The sequence below is a fragment of the Camelus bactrianus genome, chromosome 29, assembly GCF_048773025.1.
Source record: "Camelus bactrianus isolate YW-2024 breed Bactrian camel chromosome 29, ASM4877302v1, whole genome shotgun sequence".
NCBI classification, from domain to species: domain Eukaryota; kingdom Metazoa; phylum Chordata; class Mammalia; order Artiodactyla; family Camelidae; genus Camelus; species Camelus bactrianus.
In genome coordinates, this window is record NC_133567.1 from 22,289,841 (window position 1) to 22,315,300 (window position 25,460).

Consider the following 25,460-nt stretch of genomic DNA (forward strand, 5'->3'; position numbering starts at 1 on the left):
CTGAATGTTTGCTGCATGTAATAAGATAGACTGAGCCCTGCATGTTGAAGAACTGAATAATCCAGTTTTTGACCAAAAATCTCTTCTAGAGAGTATTTTTCAGTCATAATTATTTTTTTTGTTGTTGTTGGTACCAAAGCTACAGCTGAATGAAAAACTAGGAATAAAAATTAGAGTAATCAGTAACAGAAAAAACTTGGTTAGAAAGGATCTATTTTCAGAGAACAATGTTTTAATCTTAGATAATCAGTATACTGTTACATAGAGAGGAACGGTTCCAACATAACTTTTTACAGTGATGAAGATACTCTGTGCTCTCTGGTATGGCAACTGATAAACAGACGTGGCCTTTGAGCACTTGAAATGTGGAACCAGGGAACTAAATCAAATGGGTGCAATCTGTATTTATTTTATGCTCAAACCAATGAAATTGGAGTGTTGTTAGCTTCTGTCTGCTAAATTTAAAAAATGATGTGTTGATTCAGAGCCTTAAAGCCATCGCTTTATTCTCATTCTCATTTAAGTGCATGAGCCTGGGGAGGTCCACTTGGGCTAAGGCCTGAAAGAGATGCCAAACCTGTGTTTCTTCAAAATAATAATTGACTTCATACTAATACCCTGTTCATTAGATGTAGCTCTTTGCAGCAAGGTCTTATTAATGCTGCTCCTTTGCCTCTTGAAATATAACCTATATAGAAGTTATTTTAAATTAGCTATTAGGAAAAAAATTCTTTTGATACCACAGCAGTAATTTTTCTATTGCAGGTTTGATGCCCCTTCATGGAATTAAACATAAACTTAGATATATTGACCTCCACAGTAATTGTATAGATAGTATCCATCACCTGCTTCAGTGTACAGTAGGACTGCACTTCTTGACTAATCTTATTTTGGAGAAAAATGGAGAGGATAATCCTGTCTGTCATTTACCAGGTATGAACAATTAATTTAATATGTTTTGTAACAGTTAATATTCCAAGCTACTTTTTTTCCTGTAACAGGTATTCATGACCTCTTGTAATTTGTCGTAAGTTTTGCAACTTTTTATTATGTATTTGGAAAAACATAATTACAAATAAATTATTTTGTTAAGACAAACTAAATTGCTCTTAAGAGGACTAGAAGATGAACTGATAAGTACTTCTGTTTAGACAGTTTTATATTTGATAAGGGAATGCCTCACAATTAAATTGTTTGATATCTTCTAACAGTGTAATACTCAGCAGCCACAAAAAAAGAATATAGAATTTCTTTAGTTACTGATAAGCAATTATCTCCAAGATAGACCACTGTTAAGAGGAAAAATAGCAAGCAAATTGCACTGTATATTATTGCATTTGTGTGCAAAGGATAACATGTGTGTCTATGTTTGCTGACTAGATAATATAAAATATCTAGAAAGATACACAAAAAACTGATAATAATGGCTAGCTTCAGTTTTGGGTAGGTAGGGGTCAGGAAATGTAGAAAGGGTAGGTGGGAATCAGGAAACGTTAGGAAAGCTTTTTACTATGTACCTTTTGAATTTTATACCATGTGAATGTGTTATATTACTAATAAAGAAATTACTTTTTAAAAGAACCTAAATTTAATGTGATATATAGGAGTTGCTGCTGAAATGCCATTTGATCTTATTTAGAATTATTGAGGCTGACAAAGCAGACAAGACTGCCATTTCTAGAACTCATCCCAAATTGCATAACCAAACAATATAATGCAAATGTAGAATATGAATATACATTTTAAAGATCTGTTTGGATAGAAGTTGGCTACAGAAGCTCCATTCTGTCACTAATATGCAGCCATGAGAAGGCTTCTCTCAGAATGGAAACCTGTTTGATAATTTTATTTTGCAGAAGAATTTAATAGATTTGAGATCAACTGCTTTTCTAAGCTCATGTAATGATAGAGTCTCCCTGAAAAATCAGGGCAGATTTCCATTTTCTGGGGAAACCCTTTTCTTGGAAGAAAACCTAATTCCTAAAACATCATTATTCTACTTTACTACCCTACAAGTTGGATTTTTTTCTGAAAATCTTGTCTCGAGAACCTCTCATTCCAATATTTTGAAACTTTGTTTTTCACTTTCTTTCCTAGATAAGGTATTTCTGTGAACACAGTTGCCCTCCCCCCAGAATTGAAGGAGTACTTATTACTGAAATGACTTTTCTTCCCTCAAAATTTCTAATATTAGTTTTCCAGACTACTTTCTTTCTCTTGGCATTCTTCTAACCACTTTTATTTTACTTTGTTTTAAAATTACAATTAAGCAAAATTAAAGTGTTTCTGTTAGCCTTTAACACCAAATTAATGTTAATTTGCCAGATTTCTCGTATTTTATTGTACTTATAGAAAATAAACGTATTCGTAAGTACTAATAAATTGCCCATTTTAATCTTAGTTATATGTAATTTAAGAGAAGAAAGTGGAGATGTTTAAGTTTGTTCATGCTTATGGCCTCACTAACAAAATTCTGGGTCTCTAATTGTTCCTCTCTTCATCCTGATTTATATTTGTAGTAATCATATTACAAATAAACAAGAGAAGTTTGGCTTCCTATCTAGAATAAATTGCTGCTGCTCTCATGCACTTATAGCCTTAAAGCAGTTTTATGAAAAGTAAATCCAGAGATGAAGATTTTAACTTTCTGACCTTCCTTCATCAGGAGGAGTTTCTGTGAGGTGTTGGGGGGCAATGTTTTGTTTGTTTTGTATGTAAGGATTGTGTGCTGGGGAAGAACTAAGTAGTTTTTTGTTACAAATTTATTAGTTACATTGCAGGACTAATTTTATCATTCAGGTCATGTATCTGGTAGTGATAAATTTATTCCAGAAATAATTAACCTTTTTTTCTTTTTAATGCTTGAGTTTTCATTTGAATGATTTGTTTCCAAGGGTACAGAGCAATTATGCTCCAGACTTTGCCACAACTTAGAATCCTAGATTGCAAAAACATATTCGGTGAACCAGTCGATATGGCAGAAATAAATTCATCACGTCTGCAGTGTTTCGAAGGCCTTTTGGATAATTTAGTTTCGTCTGATTCTCCCTTAAATATAAGTGAAGATGAGGTATAGTGCTGTTTTTTTTTTTTCCCTAATGTTAAATATATCTTCAAATTGTAATAAGTAAATGTAAATTTAAAAGGTTTTGGTTTGTTTTTGTGTCATAGATCATTGACGGTACGCCAGTGGTAACCCCACCCATCGATGAGATAGCTCCCTTGGATCAGTTTGCAAGCACGCCAACAGATACTGGTTTGGCGTCCTTGATATCTGTGTGCCCATCTTCTGAGCCAGAGAAAGTTAATCATGAGAATGATTTTCAGAATGAGATGAAACTTCAGAAATTAGATAATCAACTTTTACAGCTTCTCAGTGAAGTAAATATTTTTCCTATTTTTTGAAGCAATGCGTTTGTTGAAGGGGAAATAGTTAAGAAAATGTAAAATAAAAATCACATTCAAGCTAACCAACCAGAAACAATCTATGTTTAATGGATTGGTGTGTGTGTGTTATTTTTTTTTTCCTTTACAGAAATAGGATTCTGTCATAGTAGTAGTGGTAGAAAAAGGTAACATACCTTTTTCACTCATTTTCCTCAGTGTCCTCCCTCAAATCTTCACTATGTAGTTCCTTTTTAGTTCTGCTATATTTCACATTATTTCCATCCACCCAACTTTTATTTCAAGTAAGCCGAACTCTTTGGATTCGGTGCTTTTTAACAGAGAGTGTGTGAGCTACTTCTGGCCTCTTCCTTCTTTTCAGTTGTTTTATAGTCAAAACTACTTCTAGAACGTAGAGCTAAATGGCGAGGTATTTTACATAATTCCTGCTTCAGTTACTGTCTGCAGCAGACCCTCGCCAGAGTAATCTGTGCTTTCCTGAACTAGGGATCCTTTTTTTACCCCTGCTACTGGTTCTCTGGTTTTTAGAGTCTTCTTTGAACTATGCGGATGATCTGTAATTCCTAGAATTTACTGCTGTTTGAATCTCCAACCTTCTCTCTTGCATTCTTGTTCTGATCTGTAATGACCGTTTTTTTGTTTTTTGTTTTTTTTTTGAACACCATACCTCCCAGTATACACGAATTTTTTTCTTCATCCCCTGCTTGGATATAGGGGAGAAAGATTACGGTGTAGGCCTAAGGGGCTGTTAGTCAAAAGTGATCCTGGGTTCAATCCACGGTATCTCCATTAAAAAGAAGAAAAAAGTAAGTTTGACCCGGAAATTTGTAATTGGATTTTAATAAAATTTTTTTCTCCAAATGGGGATGGATAGTGGAAAATGCTTATGGAATGATTATGGTTCAGTGGGTTTTTAACGGTGCTGAACTCATACCATAGCTGTAACACTAACAGCTCTTGAGAAACGAGGTCTGCCTTAAGCGAGAGAGTGAATAAGACAATAAGGGTTCCATGTGCCAGAAATCCCTGGAGACTTCAGCTTGGACCAAAGAGGTTGACAGTGGAACTGGGACAAGGATGCTGGCATTTACATCCTTTGACATCACTGGTAGCATATTACTGAGCTGTTACTGCTCCTCAGGCTTTATCTTCCATCTTTTTCTAAAGGCTGACTCTTCTCCCAGTGTCAGAACTTAGATTTAAGCTTAGTAGCTTAAATTTGCAATGAACTTTTCAGCTTCTCTTCTGCCATCATTTCATTCTCGTAACAACACAAATCAGGTAGATAAGGATTAATATGTCATTGTTCTTATTATATAGAAAAGAAACTCAGAAGTTTATCTGAGAGTCCTTGATTGTAGTGAGGCAGAGCTGAACTTCAAACCCTAACCTGATATCCAGTCTGGTATTCTTTCCACTGTCATGCTTCTTACTTAGTTAGCGACAATTCTTCCTACTTTATAACCAAGAATAGGAGTCTAGCTGTCTAGGAGGGAAAAGATGACTTATTGCTATACATGTAAAAATGTTCAGAAGGACTTCTTGTTTGCTAACTTGTTGGTGTAAAGGATAAACATGCAATTTGAATTTCAGTTGATAAATACACCTAAATTATAAGTGAAATTGTAAAGTTACTGAAAATGTGCTACAATATAATGACAATTATTCCTCTTAACTCTTGGGCTTAATAATTATTTATACTGATTTTTGAGAATCCTCTCTGTGAAGCTGTTTTGTCTAAGTTTTCTTTTTTTCCTACCATTTTATTATGAACTTTTAAAACCTTACAGCAAATTTAAAAAAATTTCTTAGTAAATACCAGTATACCCACCAACTAGATTCTACCATCAAAATTTTACACTTATATGTCTATCCATGTATTAATTTATCAAACTATCTTATTTTATGGCACATTTCAAAGTAGATTACACGTATCAATATACTTCCCCCTAAATACTTAGCCCTGTGCATCATTAACTATAGAGTTCAGTAATTGTTTAAGTTTTGTTTTGTTTTGTTTGTAAGAAACTTCCTGAGCTTTCCCAAAGTGTTTGTTCAATTTTATTTTCACCAACAATTCATGACTGTTCAGTTGTTCCACATCGTCTCCAGTGTTTGGTGTCAGCATTGATTTTATTTAGCCATTCTAGTGGGTGTATACTGGTATTCATTGTGATTTTAATTTGCATTTCACTAATGATCAGTGACTTCTTCACGTGCTTATTGAATATTCAAGTATCTTTTGTGAAGTGTACCGAGGCTTGTGTCATAGCCCAGCCTACAGTCTGCCTTGGTGGATGTTCTTTGTGCACTTGAACAGAACGTGTATTCTGCAGTTGTTCAGCCAGGATGGTTGATAATATTTTCAAATGTTTCATGTCTTTACTGATTTTTTTTTGTCTGATTCTATCAGTTGCATGTGAGGTGTTAAGTTCTCCAACTGTGATTGCAGATTTGTCTATCTCCCCCTTTAATTCTCTCAATATTTGCTTTTTATATTTTAAAGCTCTGTTACTAAGTGCATTCACATTTATGACTGCTTCGTCTTGCTATTGAACTGACCCTTTTATTGTGAACTGTTCATCTTTGTCTCTGGGAATATTATCTTCAAGCCTATTTTATCTAATAGTAATATTGCCATTCCAACCTTCTTATACTTATAATTTGCATGATAAATCTTTTTCCATCAACCTACCTATTTTAATAACAGCTTTTATTGAGCTATAACTCACTTTCCATACAATTCAGTGGTTTGTACCCATTAGCAGTCATTACCATTTCCTGCCAGCCCTAGACAAGGACTGATCAGTTTTCTTTTTCTATGGATTTGCCTGTTCTAGAAATTTCATTATAAGTAAAATCATACACTATGTTGCCTTTTGTGACTAGCTTCTTTCAATTAGTGTAATTTCAAGTTTCATCCATTTTGCAGTATGGATTAGCACTTTATTTCTTTTTATTGTCAAATAATACCCTGCTGTATGAATACACCATGTTTCATTTATCCATTCATAATTTGATGGACATTTGTGTAGCTTCTACTTTTTGACTATTATGAATGATGCTTCTGAGAACATTCATGAATAAGCGTTCGTGTGGATATGTTTTCCTTTCCCTTGGCTGTATGCCTGGTAGTGGAGTTGCTAGGTCACGTGGTAACTCTGTGTTTAGCTTTCTGAAGAACTGGACTGTTTCCAAAGCAGCCATGCCATTTCACATTTCCACCAGTAGTGAATGAGAGTCCATTTTTCCACATCCTCACCAACTTGTTACTATGTGTTGTTTTGATTATAGCCATCCTGCTGGGTGTGAAGTGGAAGCTCATTGCGGCGAACGCTTTTAACTTGTCTGTATCTTTATATTTAAAGTGAGTCATATATGGGTGGGTCTTGTTTTTTAACTCAGTCTGGCCATCACTCCTTTTAAAGAATCCATAGTCCATTAAAATTTCCTATAATCATTGATAAAGCTGGATTTAGGTATACCACTTTATTGTTTGTTTCATGTGTGTGCTTTTTGTTTTTTCTGGTTTTTTTTTTTTTTACCTTTGGTTGAAGTTTGTTTGTTTTTTTAACAATTCAATTTTAATTTATATATTGACTCCTTGGTCATACTTCTGGATACTTCTGGGGTTTGGGGTTTTGGTGGTTGTTATAAAATAGACTGTTCAAAGTATACTTACTACGTGTCTTCTAAACTGTAGAGCTCTTGCGTCTATTATGTCTTGTTTTAGTTGTCATTGTGTAGTTCATTTGGATGCATTATAAACTCCATAAGACAATATTTTAATTTTTGCTTTAAAGAAATTAAGATTTTAAAATATTTAGAAGTCACTTATTACTTACCTATGTATAAATCAGGTATGATATTCTCTGTTTCTTCCTGAGGATTCTGGTTTCTGTACGGTATTATTTTCCTTCAGCCAGGACATCCAGCTTGAACTTCCCTTAGCAAATCTTGTAGTAGACATCTGAAACAACAAATTCTCTTCATTTTGCCTTCTTGAAGGATTAATGAAGGACATTTTTGCTGGACATAGAATTCTGGATTGACCGTTTTTTTTTTTTCTTTCAGTGCTTTCTCCTGGCCTCCATAGCTTTCAGTGTAAAGTTAGCGTTAATTAAATCCTTGGTTTCTTGTATGTATGTGTCATTTTTCTTTGGCCGCTTTCAAGAATGTGACTTTACTTTTGGTTTTCAGCAGTTTGGCTACATTGTGCTTAAGGATGATTTCTCTAACATTTTAAATCTGTAAATTTATGTCTTTACTCAATTTGAGAAATTTTGGACATCATTGCTTCAAATATTTTTCTGTCCCGTTCTGTCTTTCCTCTTTTCAAATTCCTTTTAGACCTTTTGGTAGTCCCACAGTTCCCTGAGTCTCTGTACCTTTTATCGACTTTTTTTCTCTGTATTCTTCATATTGAACAGTTCCACTAAACTATCTTCGAGTTTACATATTCTTCTGTCACCTCATTCTGTGTTAAGTCAGAACTGCGACCAGTCAGTTTTTATTTCAGATGTATCTTTCAGTTGTAAAATTTCCATTTGTAGAATAATTTTCAGCTCTCTGCTAAATTTCTTCTCTTCATTCATGTTAAGCATATACTTTATATCATTGAGCATAGTTGTAGTTGTGGTCACTCTTGTAAAGTTCTTGTCTGCTTATTTAAACATTTGGGTCCTCTCAGGTAAGGTCGCCATTGATTGCCTTTCTGTTGAGACTAGGTCATATTTTCCTGGCTCTTCTATGGTAAGTAAATTTGGATTTTGTCCTGGACATTGTGAGTAGTATTTGTGGAGACTCTGGATATTGGTATAGGCCTCCAAAGAGTGTTAATATTTTTGTTGTAGCAAGCATTTAACTTGATTTGACTTAAACTATACATTTATCTCTTAGGCAGCAGTTAATCACTTTTCTATGTTACTGGGCTTCTTGCGGTCAACTCCAGCCCAGTTCCAACTCTGATTCTTCAGACCCAGAAGTCTATGGTTTTTCCACCTGAGTTTTAAGACTCCCTGCAAAGTGCTGATTTTGATATGTTCTTAGACTAAAAGCCATAAAGCAGAAATAACCCATTCTGGTCATTTTTCCAAGTGTCAACTCCCCTCTAGACTATGCCTGCTTTTGTTCGCTTTCCAGGACCTACACGTAGTTTTTGTTGTTTTTTTGTTTGTATTTTTCCCCTAGTTTGTAATTATTATCTTGAGAGAGTTGACCTCGTAGGAGCTTGTCCAGACCAGAAACTGAACCCCTGTCTTTAATTCCAAGCATACTTAGTTTATAAATCCTTAATCTTGTAAAAAGTTGTAACATTTTAGAAAATGTTAGATTATGTCCTTTTATACTGAATTAGACTTTTAGCAAACTTTGTTGTTTTTTTTTCTAGACTTCTAATTCTTTAATAGATAATGTTCCTGAGAAAGATCTCCGACCAAAAAGAGATACAGATATGACTTCTGAAAGTGACTATGGAATCAGAAAAGAATGCAGTAGAAAAATTCCTCGAAGATCAAAAATCCCGTATTACTCCAAAACTATTCAAACCATTAAACACCACAGTAAAAACAACAGCCCTTTTATAAGGTACTTCTTTTAGTTCTAGAAATTCAGGAAAGAAGTTAATACTGCTGGCGTCTTCCTTAAAACTCTCTCATGATGGTTTTTTTTTTTACTTTTCTGAGCTCAAATATTTGACTTTTCAGCCTTGTCAGTTCATATTTGGTCAGAAGTTTCATGTAAATTTATATAAAAGGATCTCTTTCTTTGTGATAGACTGGCATTACCTATGCTGTGAAAAATAGCAAAAGTATTATACATTTCTTTGGGTTATTTCCTATGTCTTTTTCTTTGCAGTTGTAATCGTAAAATGAAACAACCTTTCTTTAAAGAATTATATGTAAGATCATCTTTAGTGAACAGTAATGTGTTAGAAGAATCAGAAGAGCAGAAGACTGAAATGATTAAAGTAAACAATGGTAGCACAGAAGATACCACTTACCGGGTATGATTTAAGAGATTAAGAAAAACTGAATGTGAATAATGTTGGTTTCAAATACAGAGTTAGTCCCAGAAAAATAATACATGTTTTTATTAACAGAAACCCTGTTGTGTAATTTTATGAGAGTGATGAGATTAGGTTATTTTTCCCTTCTTGATTTCAAGATTTTGTGTTACTATTTTTGTAATTTATAATGGAATAGAAATCACATATTTATTTCAGATTCCAGTAAAATTTTATGCTTGTTACATGCTTGTAGAGGAGAAAACAGATCTAAATTTTCAAATTCTTCTTAAAGCAGTGAGTCCTAACTTTTGAGTCTCTGACTCTTTCAGATATCTGTGGAAATCTATGGGTCTTCTCAGAGAAAATTCTTAGAGAAACTCATAAAATGTTTGTAATTTCACAGTTTTCATGAACTCTCCTGAAATATAATTTTGGACCCACGGGTTCTAGATTAAAAGCCATTCACAAATTTTGAATTTTTTCAGTTATTTGCCCTAATCATTCTCATGTTGTTAACAATTTTTAGTACACTGATTTTTTTAAATTAACTTGCATTTATTTTACTTGTGAGCTACTGGTAATACTTTTGATTTGTAGTGTGTACTATTCTCCCAGTAATATAATTACGTTTAAAATATTTAATGCCTTTTCTGCTATTGGTTTTTCTCCCCTTATTTTTAAGTATAAAGGCTTTCATACTTTAAAAAAACAATAATAATTATATTATGACAATAATAACAGCAGCTGGCATTTGTTGAGTGGTTATTATGTGCCAGGCACTCTTCTGTTCTGCACTGCTGTGTATGCTTTATTTCCATTAATTTGTTTACCTCACCACAGCCCTTTGAATTAGATACTATTATTGCCACATTATAAATGAGAAAATTGAGGCAATGAGAGGTTAGGTAACTTTTCCAAGTTCACATGACAATATTGTTTTCTTTTAGGCACTTGTTGAGCAACTAGACCAAGAGAGAGAGAAGAGATGGAAAGCTGAACAAGCTGAAAAGAAACTTATGGATTATATTGATGAACTACATCAACATGCAAATGAAAAAAAAGATATTCATAGCCTGGCTCTTCTGACTACAGATAGGTAAGAGGGAAGGTCTGTAAACCCAAAGATACGAATGCTGAGCTTGGAACTGAAATACCTTAGTTTAAACTAGCTGTGGAATGATCGAAAACAACACGTGTGGTTTTAGTTTGAACTGAACTAATTTTATTTAAAGATTTAGTAATTTATTAGCTTTTTGCATAAACGAAGAATTCAAGGTATTAATTTGAGCCCTCAAACTGGGAGGTGTCAGGTCAGGTTAAATATTAGGTGTTACAAGTGAAGAATGACAAGGGTCTCGAGCAGGGATTGGCACACTTTCTGTAAAGGACAGGGGTTGGCACGTTTTTTTAGACTTTCTGGGTTGTATTCGGTCTCTGTGTTGCATATTCTCAGCAATGAGCTTCAATACGAGATACCCCGAGGGTCTTAATTCTAATGTTTTTATTCCATCTTATTCCATTTCCCATTTTATCTGTTTTTTTTTTTTTTTCTGTATCATGTTATCTAATACAGGAATGTCTTATTCCAATAGGTTAGAGTACCAACCAGTTTTCTAAAATTCTTCTTCTGTTTCCTGTAGGTAATTATATCTGAAGTTATGCTTTTCCTCTAAAGGTTATAAGATTTTTTTGTAGAGCTCCTTTTGATTTTTATCTCTTCTTATCCTTGCATGAGTGCTAGGTTTCTAGACTTGGTATTTGCCAACAGATCGGGTTGGGGCATTGCTCTTGGTTCCGCTTCTTACCTGCTTATACAGTGGATAATTCCCTTTCCACAGCCTTCATTAAGTAGTAAGTTGATGTACAGGGCTCCCAGCCCAGGTCCCGGTTCTTCAGGCATTTCACTAGCAAAGTTTTGTGGTACTTTGTACGCCCACTGTCTGATTCTCTCATTCTCTGTACCTATGGAGTATAAGGGAAGTTACAATACCCAACTTGTGTTCTATGAAAACTCTGTAATTACTCAGGGCATGATGCATTATTTTGTTACTAGTCAATCCACCACCACCCATCAATGTTTTGCCTTATTTGTTTTGCGAGTTGCTCTGATACAAGAAGATGCTGGGCACAGGTAAAGGAACAGAATGAATCAATTAACAGTCCTCTGACTACCTCACAATAAACAGCACTCTTGTGTGCAGTGGGTACAGAGGTAGCCAACATAGTTTAATGATAGACTAACAGGGGTTGTGTAACTGAGTCATGAACAGACAGTGGAAGCGAGAGGATGTATCTTCCTTTTTTTTTTTGTGGAGGTGGGGGTTGATTTTTATCCAGAAAGGTGTGGGGCAAAGCCTGAGAGTTCTAAGAGCTGTTTTTATTTTAATTTAGTTCCACTTGCCTTATTATTGAAATTCCTCCCAGATTTTGGCATTATGTTTTCTCTTCTTTAGGGTTGTATGCATATGAATTTTTGCTGTATTCTGTTTTGTAAGTGTTATCTAGTGGAATATTAGAGGAAGCTGTGTCGGGGGCTCCTAGCCAGATTCCATTTAAATTGGAAGGCCGTGGGCACGCTTCATCTGTATCCTTCCTTCCCGTCTCTGTTGTTGTGCCGTGTTGTCCATGTAACGTATTCATTGTTCTCTTGAAAATTCAGCTTCTATCTTTTCTGATTTTATTTTCATCTGTATATATGTTTGGGATTAGATCCTCACCAGTCTTCATATTCCATCACGTGACTTTGTAGGGACTCTGTTCCTCGTACTTAATGCAGGGTCTGGCATCTGGGTACCATGCTGTGAGTATATATTATCTCAAAAAGTGAATCTTCTCTACTGTACTCTTAAAACCTAACCTATAAGGTCCCAAATCTTTATCTGTCATCTAGACCTCCTTGATTCACAGATTGTTTATTTAATTATGTACTAAAAATTTCTTGCCTAAATTGCCCATAAGTGTCTTATGAGCACGCCCTCAGGTCAACTTACCCTGCTCTCCTGTTCTGTATTCCTTGTCCTAATAAATGGTTTCCATACAGTCAGCCACCAAAGCTAGAAATTTCAGAATAATTGTTTTGCTTCCATCCTCTTTCTCTTTCTCATACCCCACAGCCAGTTGGCATTGAAACCTTCTTTATTCTGCTTAAAAGGTGTTGAACTATCTCCTCTATATCCCCAAACTGCTACATTAGTTTAGGCTCTTATCTTTGGCTTAGAGGATTGCTCTAATTCTACTGATCTGTAGCTTCTCTGCCCCATCCCACCGTATGGTCCACAGAATAAAGTCCAATATTCTTTAATATAACATACCAAACTGGAGTTGAGAGAGTAAACAAAGGAAGACCAGTTTGGAGACAACTCTCAAAGACAAGAGGAGAGATGGTAAGGACAAGAATTGGAGACATGACTGTAGTATAGAAGTTGATGGATGTACAGGGATTTTTTCCAATTATGGTTTGGAAATTGCAGTAGATACACATTGGAGTGGCCGCCTAGCTCAGAAATTCCTTCATGAGGCTGTGTCTTTGCTATTCCTAACCCTTTCCAAACACTAGACTTGTGTTCTTTCATGAACTGCCTCTCTGCCTGTAATACTGGTCGGAAGGTGAGCACCTGACCCGAGCTGGGCGACCACATGCCTTAGCCCATGGCCACAGTAACTGGTGTGGTGAGTGGGCCTTTGAACCACATTGGAGTAATCAGAGCCTTTCCTGGAGCTCAGTTCTAAGTTAAGCTAGAGAAAAGTAGTCTTTTCTGTCTAGTTCCCACTGCCGTCAGAATGAGTCCAGAGGTGTTTGTAGCCTTCCCGCTGTGCCCTGTTTATGTTAGAAAGTAGCCTGCAGTAGGAAAAACTGAACCAGCCTGTAGGAAATCAGAGACCTGATGGTGTCCGTGTGCTTGGTTTCAGTGCTCCCTCAGAATAGTGCCATCCCAGGCTCTGAACCGGTTACGTGGGTCAATAAGTTCTCCCTTTTTACTTAAAGTACTTACGAGTTTCCAGTCAAAATCAAAGGCTGTAAGGAGTACAAAGCTGGGACAGCCCTCAGGGTCTCGGGAAGATGCAGGGAAGTCACAGGTGACTTCGGGGACCTGCTCAGATACCACTGCTCTCACCGTAGCTTTGTAAATGCATCTGTGTCCCCTCTGCTAGATACTGAGCGCTCGAAGGCCAGGCTGTATCTTTTTCCTCTTGCTTCTAAGCCCATTCCTAGCACAATGCTGAAACAAATAAGGTGTCTTGTAAAGTTTCACTCTTGAATAGTAAAGTTCACGTAAGATGAAGTTTCACCAATTTATGTAAAATGCTTTCCTTCTTGGGAAAATGCTAGTTTCAGGGACGGGGAAAGGGTGTACTGTCTTTCAGCCATTTTTTATCCAATGAGAATTTGAAACATACTTCAAATCTTTCTCTCAACCGTAACCTTTGAGTACAATTTTTATTCTTTTATATGTGTCATATCCTTAAAGCCGCATTTGATTTATGCTTTAGGCTAAAGGAAATTATTTTTAAAGAGAGAAATTCCAAACTACAGCTTGAAATCATGGTTCACAGACTTCAAAATGAAATTAAAAAACTCACCATTGAATTAATTAAAGCCAGAGACCAACAAGAGGATCACATTAGACACTTAAGGACCCTGGAAAAGGCCTTAGAAAAAATGGAGAAGCAAAAAGGGCAACATCAAGCAGCACAGGTACTTCTGTAGTTTAGTCTTTCAGTCCCTGGAATTAACACACTCATAGCTTCTGTCCTGAAGCAAATTATGTCATTACGTAGTGAACGTAAAAGATGTGAGGCTATATGCAAAAACTAATTTAAATGTACCAATAATTTAACCTGTGGCCATCATTTCTTGAATTAAGGGTACCAGCATTCACAAAGCAATTACAAAAAGGGTTGGTGGAAATATTTGCAGGTTGTTAGGCTTGTGTCTTGCAAGAGCCAGATTTTAAAAGTCTCTTCAGGGTGCTTGAAGGCCTTCATTCTCATGCTTTCTGAAGGGAAATTTTCATTAAGATCTGTAGTGCAAATGAGCAGTTGTTAATGCGAATGTGTTTGCTGCTTCCAAGATTACGCTTTATGTGGCCATAGCATTATTAATTGAATAAATTTTGAGAATCAATTTAGTCACTAGGTCTTGTTACTTAGAGAGCACTTTTTCTTTGAGGAACTGACCTTAAAGTAGAAACAGAGGGGATTATTATCTAAATACTGTAATTGTGTGTATTTTATTCAGATGCGACTTATCCAAGAGGTGGAACTCAAAGCTGCAGCTGCTGATAGAGAAATAAACTTACTTAGAACTTCTCTTCATCAAGAAAAGGAACAGGTCCAACAACTTCATGAACTTCTCGCACTGAAAGAACAAGAACACAGGTAAATGAAATATCAGGAAGATTCGGACATTTACAACTAGGAAAAGTTACTCGGTTCTCCTCCCACCGCCGCTAGTCCTAGCCAGCGACTGAGCAGTGGTGGAGTCCGACAGAATTAGCTCATGGAAAATGACGTGTTTATGTAGGCATCAGAATCAGGCTGGCAGTAAGAACTAGTAGCTTAAAAACAAATCAGTGACTATTGAGGTTGGGGTGTGGGCTTGTAACCATGAAGCTTAGTTTGCATTTCTCTAAGCCCAACCAAAAGTCAATCATGCAGTAAAGAGAAAACTGCTTTGATTGACTTCCAAGAAACTGCTTGTTAAATTATCAGTATTCTTTATTCCTTTGAAGCAGGGTTCAACCAACTTTTTCTGTGAAGGTCTAGATGGAAATTATTTCAGGCTTTGTAGGTCATGCCTTTATAGCACAGAAGTAGCCACAGACAGAACATAATTAATGGGTGTGGCTGTATTCCAATAAAAGTTTATCTCCCCAGAAGAAGGGCAGCAGGCCAGATTTGGTCCAAGGGCTGTGGCTTGCCAAAGCCTACTTTTTAGAGTCCACAGTAGCCTGAACACTTTCAGCTAGTTATCTGCTAACTACCCTACCAGTTGAATTGTATGATTGCCGTGGGTTAATTGTGTTTGTTCTCAGACCTGTTTTGTTTTTGTCCTTACATAAATTAAATTTTAACGTATAAATTAAATTTTGATGCTCTGAGGGAAATCGTTTGTCGTCATATGTGTGGGCAGGACAATTGTAAAAGATTGGGGGGGAATAATCACAAAAATATAAAAATTGACACTTCGTTTCCTTTTTATCTTTTAACTTATTCGAGTTTAAAGAAACCAAAACTGATTTCAGAAATAATGGGTTTTGTATTATGGGTTTGATTTATTCAAGAAAAAAGAGTGCAGAACTCTAAAGCATGAACTCACATTTAAATAAAAAACTGGCCCTGTGTCAAAAGATTGGTGAACAGTTTCCTACCATAATTGATGTTTTCAGTTAATCAACCACTAGTACCAGTCAGACTGTATTGATTGTACGTCAAAGACTCAACCAAAGTGGAAGATGCGTGAGGCAGAACCTGACTTCTACGAATGTACCTGAAGAATTTTAGAAGCCATAGAATGATTCTAAACTATCTCAATGAAGTTAAGATTTGGCATACTCCTTTATCCCCGTCACCACTGAATACATAATCAAATAACACTCATATTTTTTCTGTAACTACCATCCTATCCCTAATTTTCCATGTTTGAAAGTGAGAAACTGATCTTTTACAATAGGGAATATAAAATATTTAATAACTATTTAAAGACCTTTAAAGTTTTCCTTTCCAGGTTAACAGCATCCTATGATTTTTTTCTTTGTTTTTCATTCCAGGAAAGACCTTGAAACAAGGGAGTTTTTCACTGAAGCGGAATTCCGGGAAGCCTTAGCCAAAGAAATTGCTAAAGAAGAGAGAAAGCATGAGCAAGTTATACAAGAATACCAAAACAAAATTGATGCATTAAACCAACAGTATCTGGATTTAGAAAATGAATTCCGTATTGCTTTAACTGTTGAAGCCAGAAGATTTAAAGATGTAAGAATTGGCATCTAGCTTTTTATTGAAAACAGAATCAGCAAGATAATGGTGTGATAAGAGGACTCTACATGTTAGAATTCTAGCTCTGTTTGCATGTTAACCATATGATCTTAGCAAATTATTTAAAATCTTAGAGCCTTATTTCTTCCCGTAAATAATAGCTAATCATCAGTGCTGTTGCCAAAGCTAAGTGAGATTGTAAATGGTCAAGTAAAAAGAGCACTCGAATAGGAATTAGGAGACCTGAATTCTCTCCTATTATCATAGAGCACAGATTGGCAAGCTAACGTCTCTGGGTTATATTTGGCCCACTGCCTGTTTTTGTAAATAAAGTTTTATTAGAACAGATCCATGCTCGCTTGTTTATATAGTTAGTATCTGTGGCTGCTTTTGTGTTACAACAGCAGGGTTGAGTACTTACAACACAAACACACATGGCCTTGCTGGTCTGCAAAGCCAGTTATGTGTGAATCTTATCCTTTTGCTAAAACTCTGATTCTAAAAATGAAAGAAGTAAAGCTGTTTCCAGAAACAGATATTTTCTGAATATTTGGAGAACTGCTATTTATAATGCAATTTTGAAATATAGGTTAAAGATGGTTTTGAAAATGTTGCAACTGAATTAGCAAAGAGCAAGCATGCTCTTGTTTGGGCTCAACGAAAAGAAAATGAATCTTCCTCTTTAATTAAAGATCTGACCTGTATGGTGAAGGAGCAAAAAACAAAACTTGCAGAAGTTTCCAAATTGAAACAGGAAACAGCAACAAATTTACAGGTAAGACATTGTAACATTCTATTTCCTTTAAAATTTTTTTTAAATCAGTTTCTCAAGTATATGGTGATGATTCTAGGAAGTACATAATTATGAACTTTCAGATAATACTAATTATATGTTTTTACATCTGTGAAAAGTAATAAAACTAGGATTTTCACAGATTGCATTACTTACACTAAAACAGTATTTAAGTAAAACAGGTAAACTGCTAAATGGGAATTAATTTAAGAAGCATGCTAAGTAAATAGGTACCAGTTTTATAGTGATACAGATGGTTGAAGTTTGGGAAATACCACATAAATTGTTGATATATATTTGTTTTATGGTGGGGTTGTATTTACATATACCTAACTATAATCATTGTTAAATTACTTTATTTCTGTTGTCTCAGTTTTAAATGTTAGTGGTATTTTGCCCGAAAGGACTCACTTTCTGAAAGTGACCTTTAGACTGCTGATGTAAATACTTGGTAAGAAATTTTGAGTATTACATGTGTAGTTATTCTTTTAAGATAATAAATAAAGTTCAGTGTGTTTAAAGCAGTAGCCTCTTTAAATTTGACTTACTTCATGACCTATAATTAAAACATTGTCTAATGTAAAATTTAGGAACATTTACTTTGTATTTGCTTAAATAGCATGCTTTCTCATTATAAAATGTAAAAATAAAATAAAGAAGCACTTAAATATAATTATTTGATTTCTTTCCCAATGTTTTTCGGGGGCACACAGAATCAAATCAACACACTTGAAATTTTGATTGACGATGACAAGCAGAAGAGCATTCAAATCGAACTTCTCAAGCATGAAAAAATGCAGCTTATTGCCGAGCTCGCAGCCAAGGAGTCGCTGATCTATGGTTTAAGGACAGAAAGAAAAGTGTGGGGACATGAGTTGGCACAACAGGGTAAAACTCTCAAATTTTCAAAGGGAAAAAAAATCCCATTCTGCTAATCCAACAAATCTGTGTATTGGAGAGGAAGGGCTTAACTCTGCCTGCACACACCAAGAGAGAAGGTGGCACTTCACGTGGAGGAATAAGTAGTCATTTGCCAGCCAAACAGGAATGAGATTACACTTAGGAAACGGGAAATAGTTACTACACCTGTTAGAAAGTTATAGTGCTGATTTTTTTGCTTTTGTGGGTTTTCTTCCCTCTTTGATTTGGTCACTTTTCTGAACAGGTGTACCTCTGCAATGCTACAACTGAAGAAGTCTTTGAAAGTAATTCTTTCTTATCTAGTGATTTTAAATTATTTGTACAGTATGCAGATTTCATTTTTTTTTTCCTAAAAATGTTGGTAACATTTATCCTGTCTTGCATGGAGAAATGTGAAATAGTGTATGAATGGAAACCACGTCAGGTTTAGGTCAGCTTACCCTCAGTCTCATTCCCTTTCCAGTCACCACAAAGCAAGAGACGTACACCATTCTAAGGCCTATCATAGAGACTTTACCATTTCTGAATAACTGGATGTTGACCTAAATGGAACATTGCGCATTTGTCTGTTCCACGTAGGAATGTTTAGTATGATTTTGTTTGTTTGGATGGCATAACATGACCCATTAAATGATCTGTGTCTGAGTTACTTGTTCATGTTGTAGTTTTAGGTTCTCAAATAGCCACAGCTGTTTAAAAGGCCTTTTTTTGTTATCACCCCCTTTCCTCTTCATGTTGTGCTATTATACATTTGGTTCTTTATTCCCTTTTTACTGTATGATACATGGTACAATTAGATGTTCATGAAATAGAAACCCTCCAAGGTCTTTTTAAGTTTGTTACTGACTATGTTTGTTTCTTAGGATCTTCTCTAGCACAACACCATGGAAAACTGGAGGCTCAGATTGAAAGTTTATGTAGAGAGAATGAATCTCTGCGAAAAGCAGGTGAACGTGATAACGATGCATTAAAAATTAAGTGCAAAATCATAGACGACCAAACTGAAACCATTGGGAAATTGAAAGAAGTAAGTTTGACATTTTATTTTAGGAAAAGATCGTATGGCAGGTTTGAAAACCTGTAGATCAAAGTATCTAATATTTGTCTCAATGAATCCCAACTGTGTGAAATTGAAGATAGATTATCATGTGTTTCTTTTATAATGTTTGCTTCTATGCTTTTAAAAATGATATATGACATTTATTAATTAACTTGAAATTACTTTTACCTCCAAATTGTATGGACAACGTTATTATGGCCCTTTGAAATAATTAGAAATAGTGTCCACAAAGAGTTAGGAATCACAAGAAAATTAACATTTTATTTAAACTTTGCATTGTTTAGTATCTTCCAGTATTGGTAAATCACTTCTTGAAATTATGACAGAACTTGCCATCCTGTACTTTAAAGTGTATGAATAGAGTGTAAAAGATTCATGCTTGTTCCCATGGGAAACCGTTCTACCCTTTTCAGTATGGCATATCTTAAGGGAGAATTCTAATAGGATCATTTGTTTCAAAGTATTTTATATGAAAATTTCCAGAAAGTCAGCTTGAACAGTGAATCAAATTTGAACTTTAAAAAAAAATTTTTAGAGATTTATCTCTACGGTGTAAGAATAACTGAGAAAAGGGTTTTTAAGGAACTGCTAAATGGGATTATCCCCCATAAAGTTAGGAACTCACTCTTTAGAGAGTTCATAACTTCCTGTGATTTGATTGTTTTTCCCTTAGTCATTTTTAAGAAACTCCTTGAGAACTTAACTTCATCGAGTACAGAAAACAAAGAAACATATTTATTACCACGTTGCTATGTTCATAGCTAGATTTTAGGCTATGAATGCATGAACTATGTTACCCTACACAATTATATTGGTATTTATGCAACCGAAATTTTGGTTTCATGATAGCCAAAATTTCAAATATATCTCATACATACCAAGCTACATTGAAAATTATTGAAATTTTTTAGCAGTAAGCCTTTTCTTATTGTTTTAAAAATCTGTGCTTTGGTGTAATACTTGTGTCTGACGTAACTACTCCCACAGTAGGACTACTGCCTTCTTAACAGTCTCAGCAGCGCTTTTGGAAGGAAACGACTAGTAATGAATGTCATAATAGAGACAAGAAACAGATTAGATTAGATATTTGGTTAAAAAGAAGTTTTCAGATTTTCAACTCATCAGTTTTCTTTTCACAATTTAGTGCATTTCCTTTAAAGAACATTGTATCAGCCTCAAAGATAGGAGCGCTAATGGTGCGTTCCAGCGAATCACAGAACGTAGAGATAGCTAGGCATAATTTCTTCTACCAGTAAATTCATCATACCTTATAACTTAAAGGGATAATGATGTAATCTGCAAAATTTAAAGTTCGATCTTTTTCAATTAAGTATATCCTGTACAGTTAGCTTCTGACTGGAAATCAGAAACAAATTTTTTGAGATTCTGTTTCCTCTCATGTATTTTTTGGTACTTGCACAAAACTCTGATGCTGCAGTGTTACTTTTTATTAAGAGGGTTATTTCATAAGAATCTTCTATAGCTTTTGTGAATTCCTGGTATGTGTCAAGACTGCCCACCCTTAAGTACTTTAGAGTATTTAAGCTCTTAAGTAGGAGAGATGTAGGAAGAAAATAAACCATTCATGCCTTTTATGCAAAAAGTTGGTCAGACTAGAAGACTGCCTGTTACCTTTGCTTAGAATTTTTAGATATTAACACACTGAGGAATTGAACCACACTTTTTTAAATACATACGAATCCACACCTAAATTAGCCTTGCTCAGTATGTATTTGCCTCCATCTGTTGTTTAACAAAAGGGGAAAAAAGGCAAAGTGGGGCAGAGAACACAGGGCAAAAACAGGAACTGCCACTTTCATCCTTTCTCATGGGCGGAGACTGAGGTCAGCGGTTGGTGTTCCAGCAGGGCTGTTCCAGCGTCCAGGCGCGCCCCCTTCGAGCAAGCGAACGTTCATTGGAATCAGTGCTTCATATGAGGCCTGATACCGGCCAACATTTAACAGTGCCTGAGGTAGTTTTGATCTTCCTCATCATCTCCTGATTTGCAGTTTGCAAATAGAGGATGAAGTGTGACTCACAATACAGAAGATACTAAAAGGAAATTTTAGGGGATGTAGAGCCTGTTTTTATGTGACGTTTTAATAGTCATGAAGTCATACTTTTTTTTTAAAGTATTTGCTCATCCTAATGCAGGAAACACTTCTGTTTAGCACAGCAGACATCGCAGTCTAATTTGGTCGTACATACACAGTGAGCATCCGCCTTTTCTGTATTGCTGTCGGCCACCTAGAGTTTTCCTGTTAGTACTGTCTTGAAAATAGCTCTTTTCAAATGCAAATTTATGCTCATTGAAATTTCCATTGTTCTGCTTTCTTTTCCATCCCTTGTACACCCTCTGTGTGATAATTACTAACTTAATGAAATAAAAAGTGTAAATAGTTCATCTTTCTTAATTGCAATTAAAACAAAGTAGTAGTGCTATTCTTTATTGATTGTGATTTTTTAAATTTTCTGTAAATCTTTTCCAAAATATTCATTGAGTATTCAATTCATTTTTTAATCTGTAGTTTTTCTAATAATTTTAAACCATACTGAATTAGGAAATGAGACATTCAGGATTAATAAATACTGATTTTTTTTTTCTTGAAGTGTTTACAGGAAAGAGAAGAAGAAATCAAAATATTGCAAGAAAAGATCACTGAAATACAAAAATGTACTCAAGAACAACTTGATGAAAAATCTTCACAACTAGATGATATAATTGAGAAACTAGAAAGACACAATGAAAGAAAAGAAAAACTAAAACAGCAGTTGAAAGTAAAGGAATTAGAGCTTGAAGAAATTAGGAAAGCTTACAGGTATTATCCAGTATTCCCTGCTGAGAAATAAAATGTGGCTTAATAATCTCATATAACCAATTTTAATTGTTTAATTATTCTCATATTAGTACACTTAATCGGAAGTGGCACGATAAAGGAGAACTTCTCTGTCATCTCGAAATGCAAGTAAAAGAAGCCAAAGAAAATTTTGAAAACCAAGAAAGGAAACTGAAAGCAGAAAGAGACAAAAGTATTGAACTGCAAAAGTAAGCGTTAAGTCCTAAAGTGTGTGGGGGTATCGGCACACAGAAGCCTGAACTGAGACGGGTGAGATGCAGAGAGAGAGAGGGGTGGGTAAAAACATTCTGAGTTTAGTTATTTGCCGTGTACTTTATTTCCATTCCATCCATAAAATAAAGATAGTTCCCACTTTAATATTTGATGTGAGGTTTAAACTTTGTGTAGTTGTGTACTGATGTATATATATATGGTGTGTATGAGTTCTTTAGTATGTAAGCAGTGCCTGACACATAGTAATTACTCTATGAATATTTTGTTTTTATTACTGTGATTATTTTCAAACTCTATTTGAGTGAAAGCAGCTAGTGATATTTTTGGCTGTTGCATGTGGAGTTTGGAGGAGGGGAAGTCACCGGACTACCAGGGCAGTGAGCTCCGGAGGACACTACAGCAGATTTAGGAGGGAGCTGTGAGCCTGCACAAGCTGAGATGAGAGCTGATTTTAAAGAAGGGAAAGGAAATGTGTAATTGGGTGCCATTGTTGTGTGGACTGTATAAAATACTCCAGAGGAAATGAGGGTTTTACCTGGTGAGCTATATGATTAGACTTGTTAAAATAATTTACAGCGTTGACTGCCTTGAGAAATAGGCAAAACCAAAAACCACTGCCATGGTTTAATGACCAGCTCTCATCTATACAAAATGGCATAGGTAAGGTGGCATGTAGATTGCCCAGAAATCTCATGTAGATTCCCAATACATTAAATCTAATAGAACCTGGAAATTTGACTTTTTATGTTGTAACTCAGAGTAAATGCAAAACAATTACTACACTTTCCAGAAAGGTTTGATTGCTAACACAGTCACTTCTTTGCTAATGGACCCGGTTCCACTTTTCTTTTTCAGCCAGGCACTCGTATAGGGACCTTGGCTTGGAACTCATTGCAGTCTTCTCTCCAGCTGGTCACAGCTGTGCAATTTGGAGTCCTTTAGACCCTAAAGACACAGTCATTTCACAAAATTAGCAACTCCTAAAGTTAGTAACAATCATAAAGCCTAACAATTCTAGAATCTTATGCATTGCATCATTTATCATGCCATTAATAGCAAAACAGTAAGAGGCCTGATTTTATACATTAAAGCCTCTGTGACTAAGATTGGTATATATGATTTTTAATTTAATGAAATATTAATAAAATAGGTAAATTATTATTCATAAAAACATTTTATTTGCATAGCTTTTTACAAAGTATAAATTGACTTTTTTCTTACATCTTATTTTGAACCCAGCAATAATTCTGCGGGTTGGCCAAACAGGCAGGATTATCCTGTTTTAGGGCAAACAGACATTTATCACAGGAGTCACGTGGCCACCAAGTGTTGCAACTGGGAATAAAAGATGGGCTTTTGATTCATGGTCCTGATATTCAGTCCACTGTTGCAATGGGCTGTGCCAAAACCAGGGAATTTGTTCATTATGGATTTAATATTTTTAATAAAATTATTCATATTTAATATAAAGGAATGGGTATTTTGCCTCTGAGCAACTTTTAGCACAAAAATTTTGTGAATACTGTTTATAATTTGTTTATTAACATAGGGTTTTATCTGTTAAGCATTAACATATGGAAGTCAGACATACATGTTTATAAACTTGAAACCTACAACCTTACCAAATTATCACACTGTTAATATGTGGGGAAAAAAGGTTGATGGTAGCAGCTGTGAAGGTGCTTGTTTATAAGCCACATCCTTAGACTCAAAATAAACGAGAACCATGCGCTCCGACCTTCAGAGGCTAAAAGTGTAACAAACTTCCATTGATGTTACCCTGTTCTATTCTGTTACTGACAGATTCTGTTGGATGATGAACGGCTTGTATCTTTAGTTACCCAAGATGCCCCTTTGCTATTTCATGGAGTTATGCTCCCGTTAAACTACAAATGTAAGATCTGCCATCGAGGAGGACAAAACATTCTAACTTTTACACACACAGATAGATATTTGGGCTTTGCTTTGTTTTTAAGGGATGCGGTGGAAAAGCTTCACAATATGGATCATGTCTTTAAAAAACAAGTCGATGCAATTGTTGAAGCCCATCAAGCTGAAATCATACAGCTGGCAAGTGAAAAGCAGAAATGTATTGATTCTGCAAATTCAAAGGTACTGTAGGTAAAATTCACTTTGATAATCTGTATTAAATTGTTATAGCTAAGTAAGTTGGATCTTTGACAGTTAAAAAGAGAAAAGGCAGCATGATTTAATGACCAGATAGATATGAAGAATATTGCCAATACAGTCATGAAGCCGGGCCAAAATGTTGGTAATATTTAGATTACTTGTAGAATATAATTGTAATGGACCAAGATTGTAAGTTTGATCCTGACGTGTACCTGCTCCGTGAATCTGGATCACGATTGCTGTATCCCTAATCCGTTTCAGCTGGAAGCCCCTTTAGCTACACATAGGCAGGATGAGAAAGTGAATTTATTAAATACAGTCCATCACCATCTTGCACAAGCTCTAAAGGTATGTTTTATTATTACTAGGGTTCAAACCTATCAAGTATTTTTCATTTTAGTACCATTTTGACAAAGGAATGGGTTTAGGGTGATACCAAATCAGAGGCAAGCATCAGAATTACCTGTGGAGCTTTTTAATAATACACAGGCATGAATTTCCCCCTCAGACTTCTGTTCACTTAGTCTGGGATAAGACCCAGGTATTTTTAAACCTCAGCAGGTGACTCCGATGTGACCCCTCTGTTGAGATCCACTAGGTGAGGACACAGAGGCGACAGTTATGAATTTCCATTTTTCCCTGATTTTGAAGTGGTAATAAGAAACAGGTATCTTTAATACTGGAGAGTCAGAAATCAGCGACTTCCAGTTGGAGAAGAAAAGAGTTCAGCAGCGGAAAAGGAAAGTAACACTTCAAGGTCGTGTGATTAAGTGGCATTTCTGTCAGGAGTCCGTGTGACCAGGAAGGGAATGAGGTCTTTGGAAATAATCACAATGAATAAGGAAGTATAACTTGTTCAAAATTAGTTCTTTATTTCATTTCAAGTCGACAGATGTTTCAGATGTTTTATTTAAAATCTACTAAAATAAAAAATAAAATAAATAAAATAAAATCTACTGCATGTTTAACAAGAGTACGTTAGGTATTACTAAATAAAGTATAACATTAGGCCTTTAGCTGAAAGGAAAATACTGTGTATGATTTTTGGACATCGTGCCAGTACAGTGAAATATCAAAGGGATGTGTCTGTGACAGAAA

The 25,460-nt window shown here is 35.3% G+C and overlaps 1 protein-coding gene across 2 annotated transcripts in view; it reads left to right on the forward strand.

Annotated features, from left to right (window-relative positions):
• Window positions 1-25,460, forward strand: part of LRRCC1 (leucine rich repeat and coiled-coil centrosomal protein 1) — a 30,032-nt gene that overhangs the window by 3,067 nt on the left and 1,505 nt on the right. For both annotated transcript variants that reach the window (XM_074354972.1, XM_074354971.1), the window contains 15 exons: window positions 766-933; window positions 2,895-3,070; window positions 3,172-3,381; window positions 8,795-8,991; window positions 9,262-9,409; window positions 10,360-10,508; window positions 13,904-14,108; window positions 14,652-14,791; window positions 16,183-16,384; window positions 16,977-17,162; window positions 17,894-18,068; window positions 18,965-19,128; window positions 21,772-21,980; window positions 22,070-22,207; window positions 24,209-24,344. In XM_074354972.1, the coding sequence (XP_074211073.1) occupies window positions 766-933; window positions 2,895-3,070; window positions 3,172-3,381; window positions 8,795-8,991; window positions 9,262-9,409; window positions 10,360-10,508; window positions 13,904-14,108; window positions 14,652-14,791; window positions 16,183-16,384; window positions 16,977-17,162; window positions 17,894-18,068; window positions 18,965-19,128; window positions 21,772-21,980; window positions 22,070-22,207; window positions 24,209-24,344 (2,603 nt within the window). The remainder of the gene's footprint in view (window positions 1-765; window positions 934-2,894; window positions 3,071-3,171; window positions 3,382-8,794; window positions 8,992-9,261; window positions 9,410-10,359; window positions 10,509-13,903; window positions 14,109-14,651; window positions 14,792-16,182; window positions 16,385-16,976; window positions 17,163-17,893; window positions 18,069-18,964; window positions 19,129-21,771; window positions 21,981-22,069; window positions 22,208-24,208; window positions 24,345-25,460) is intronic.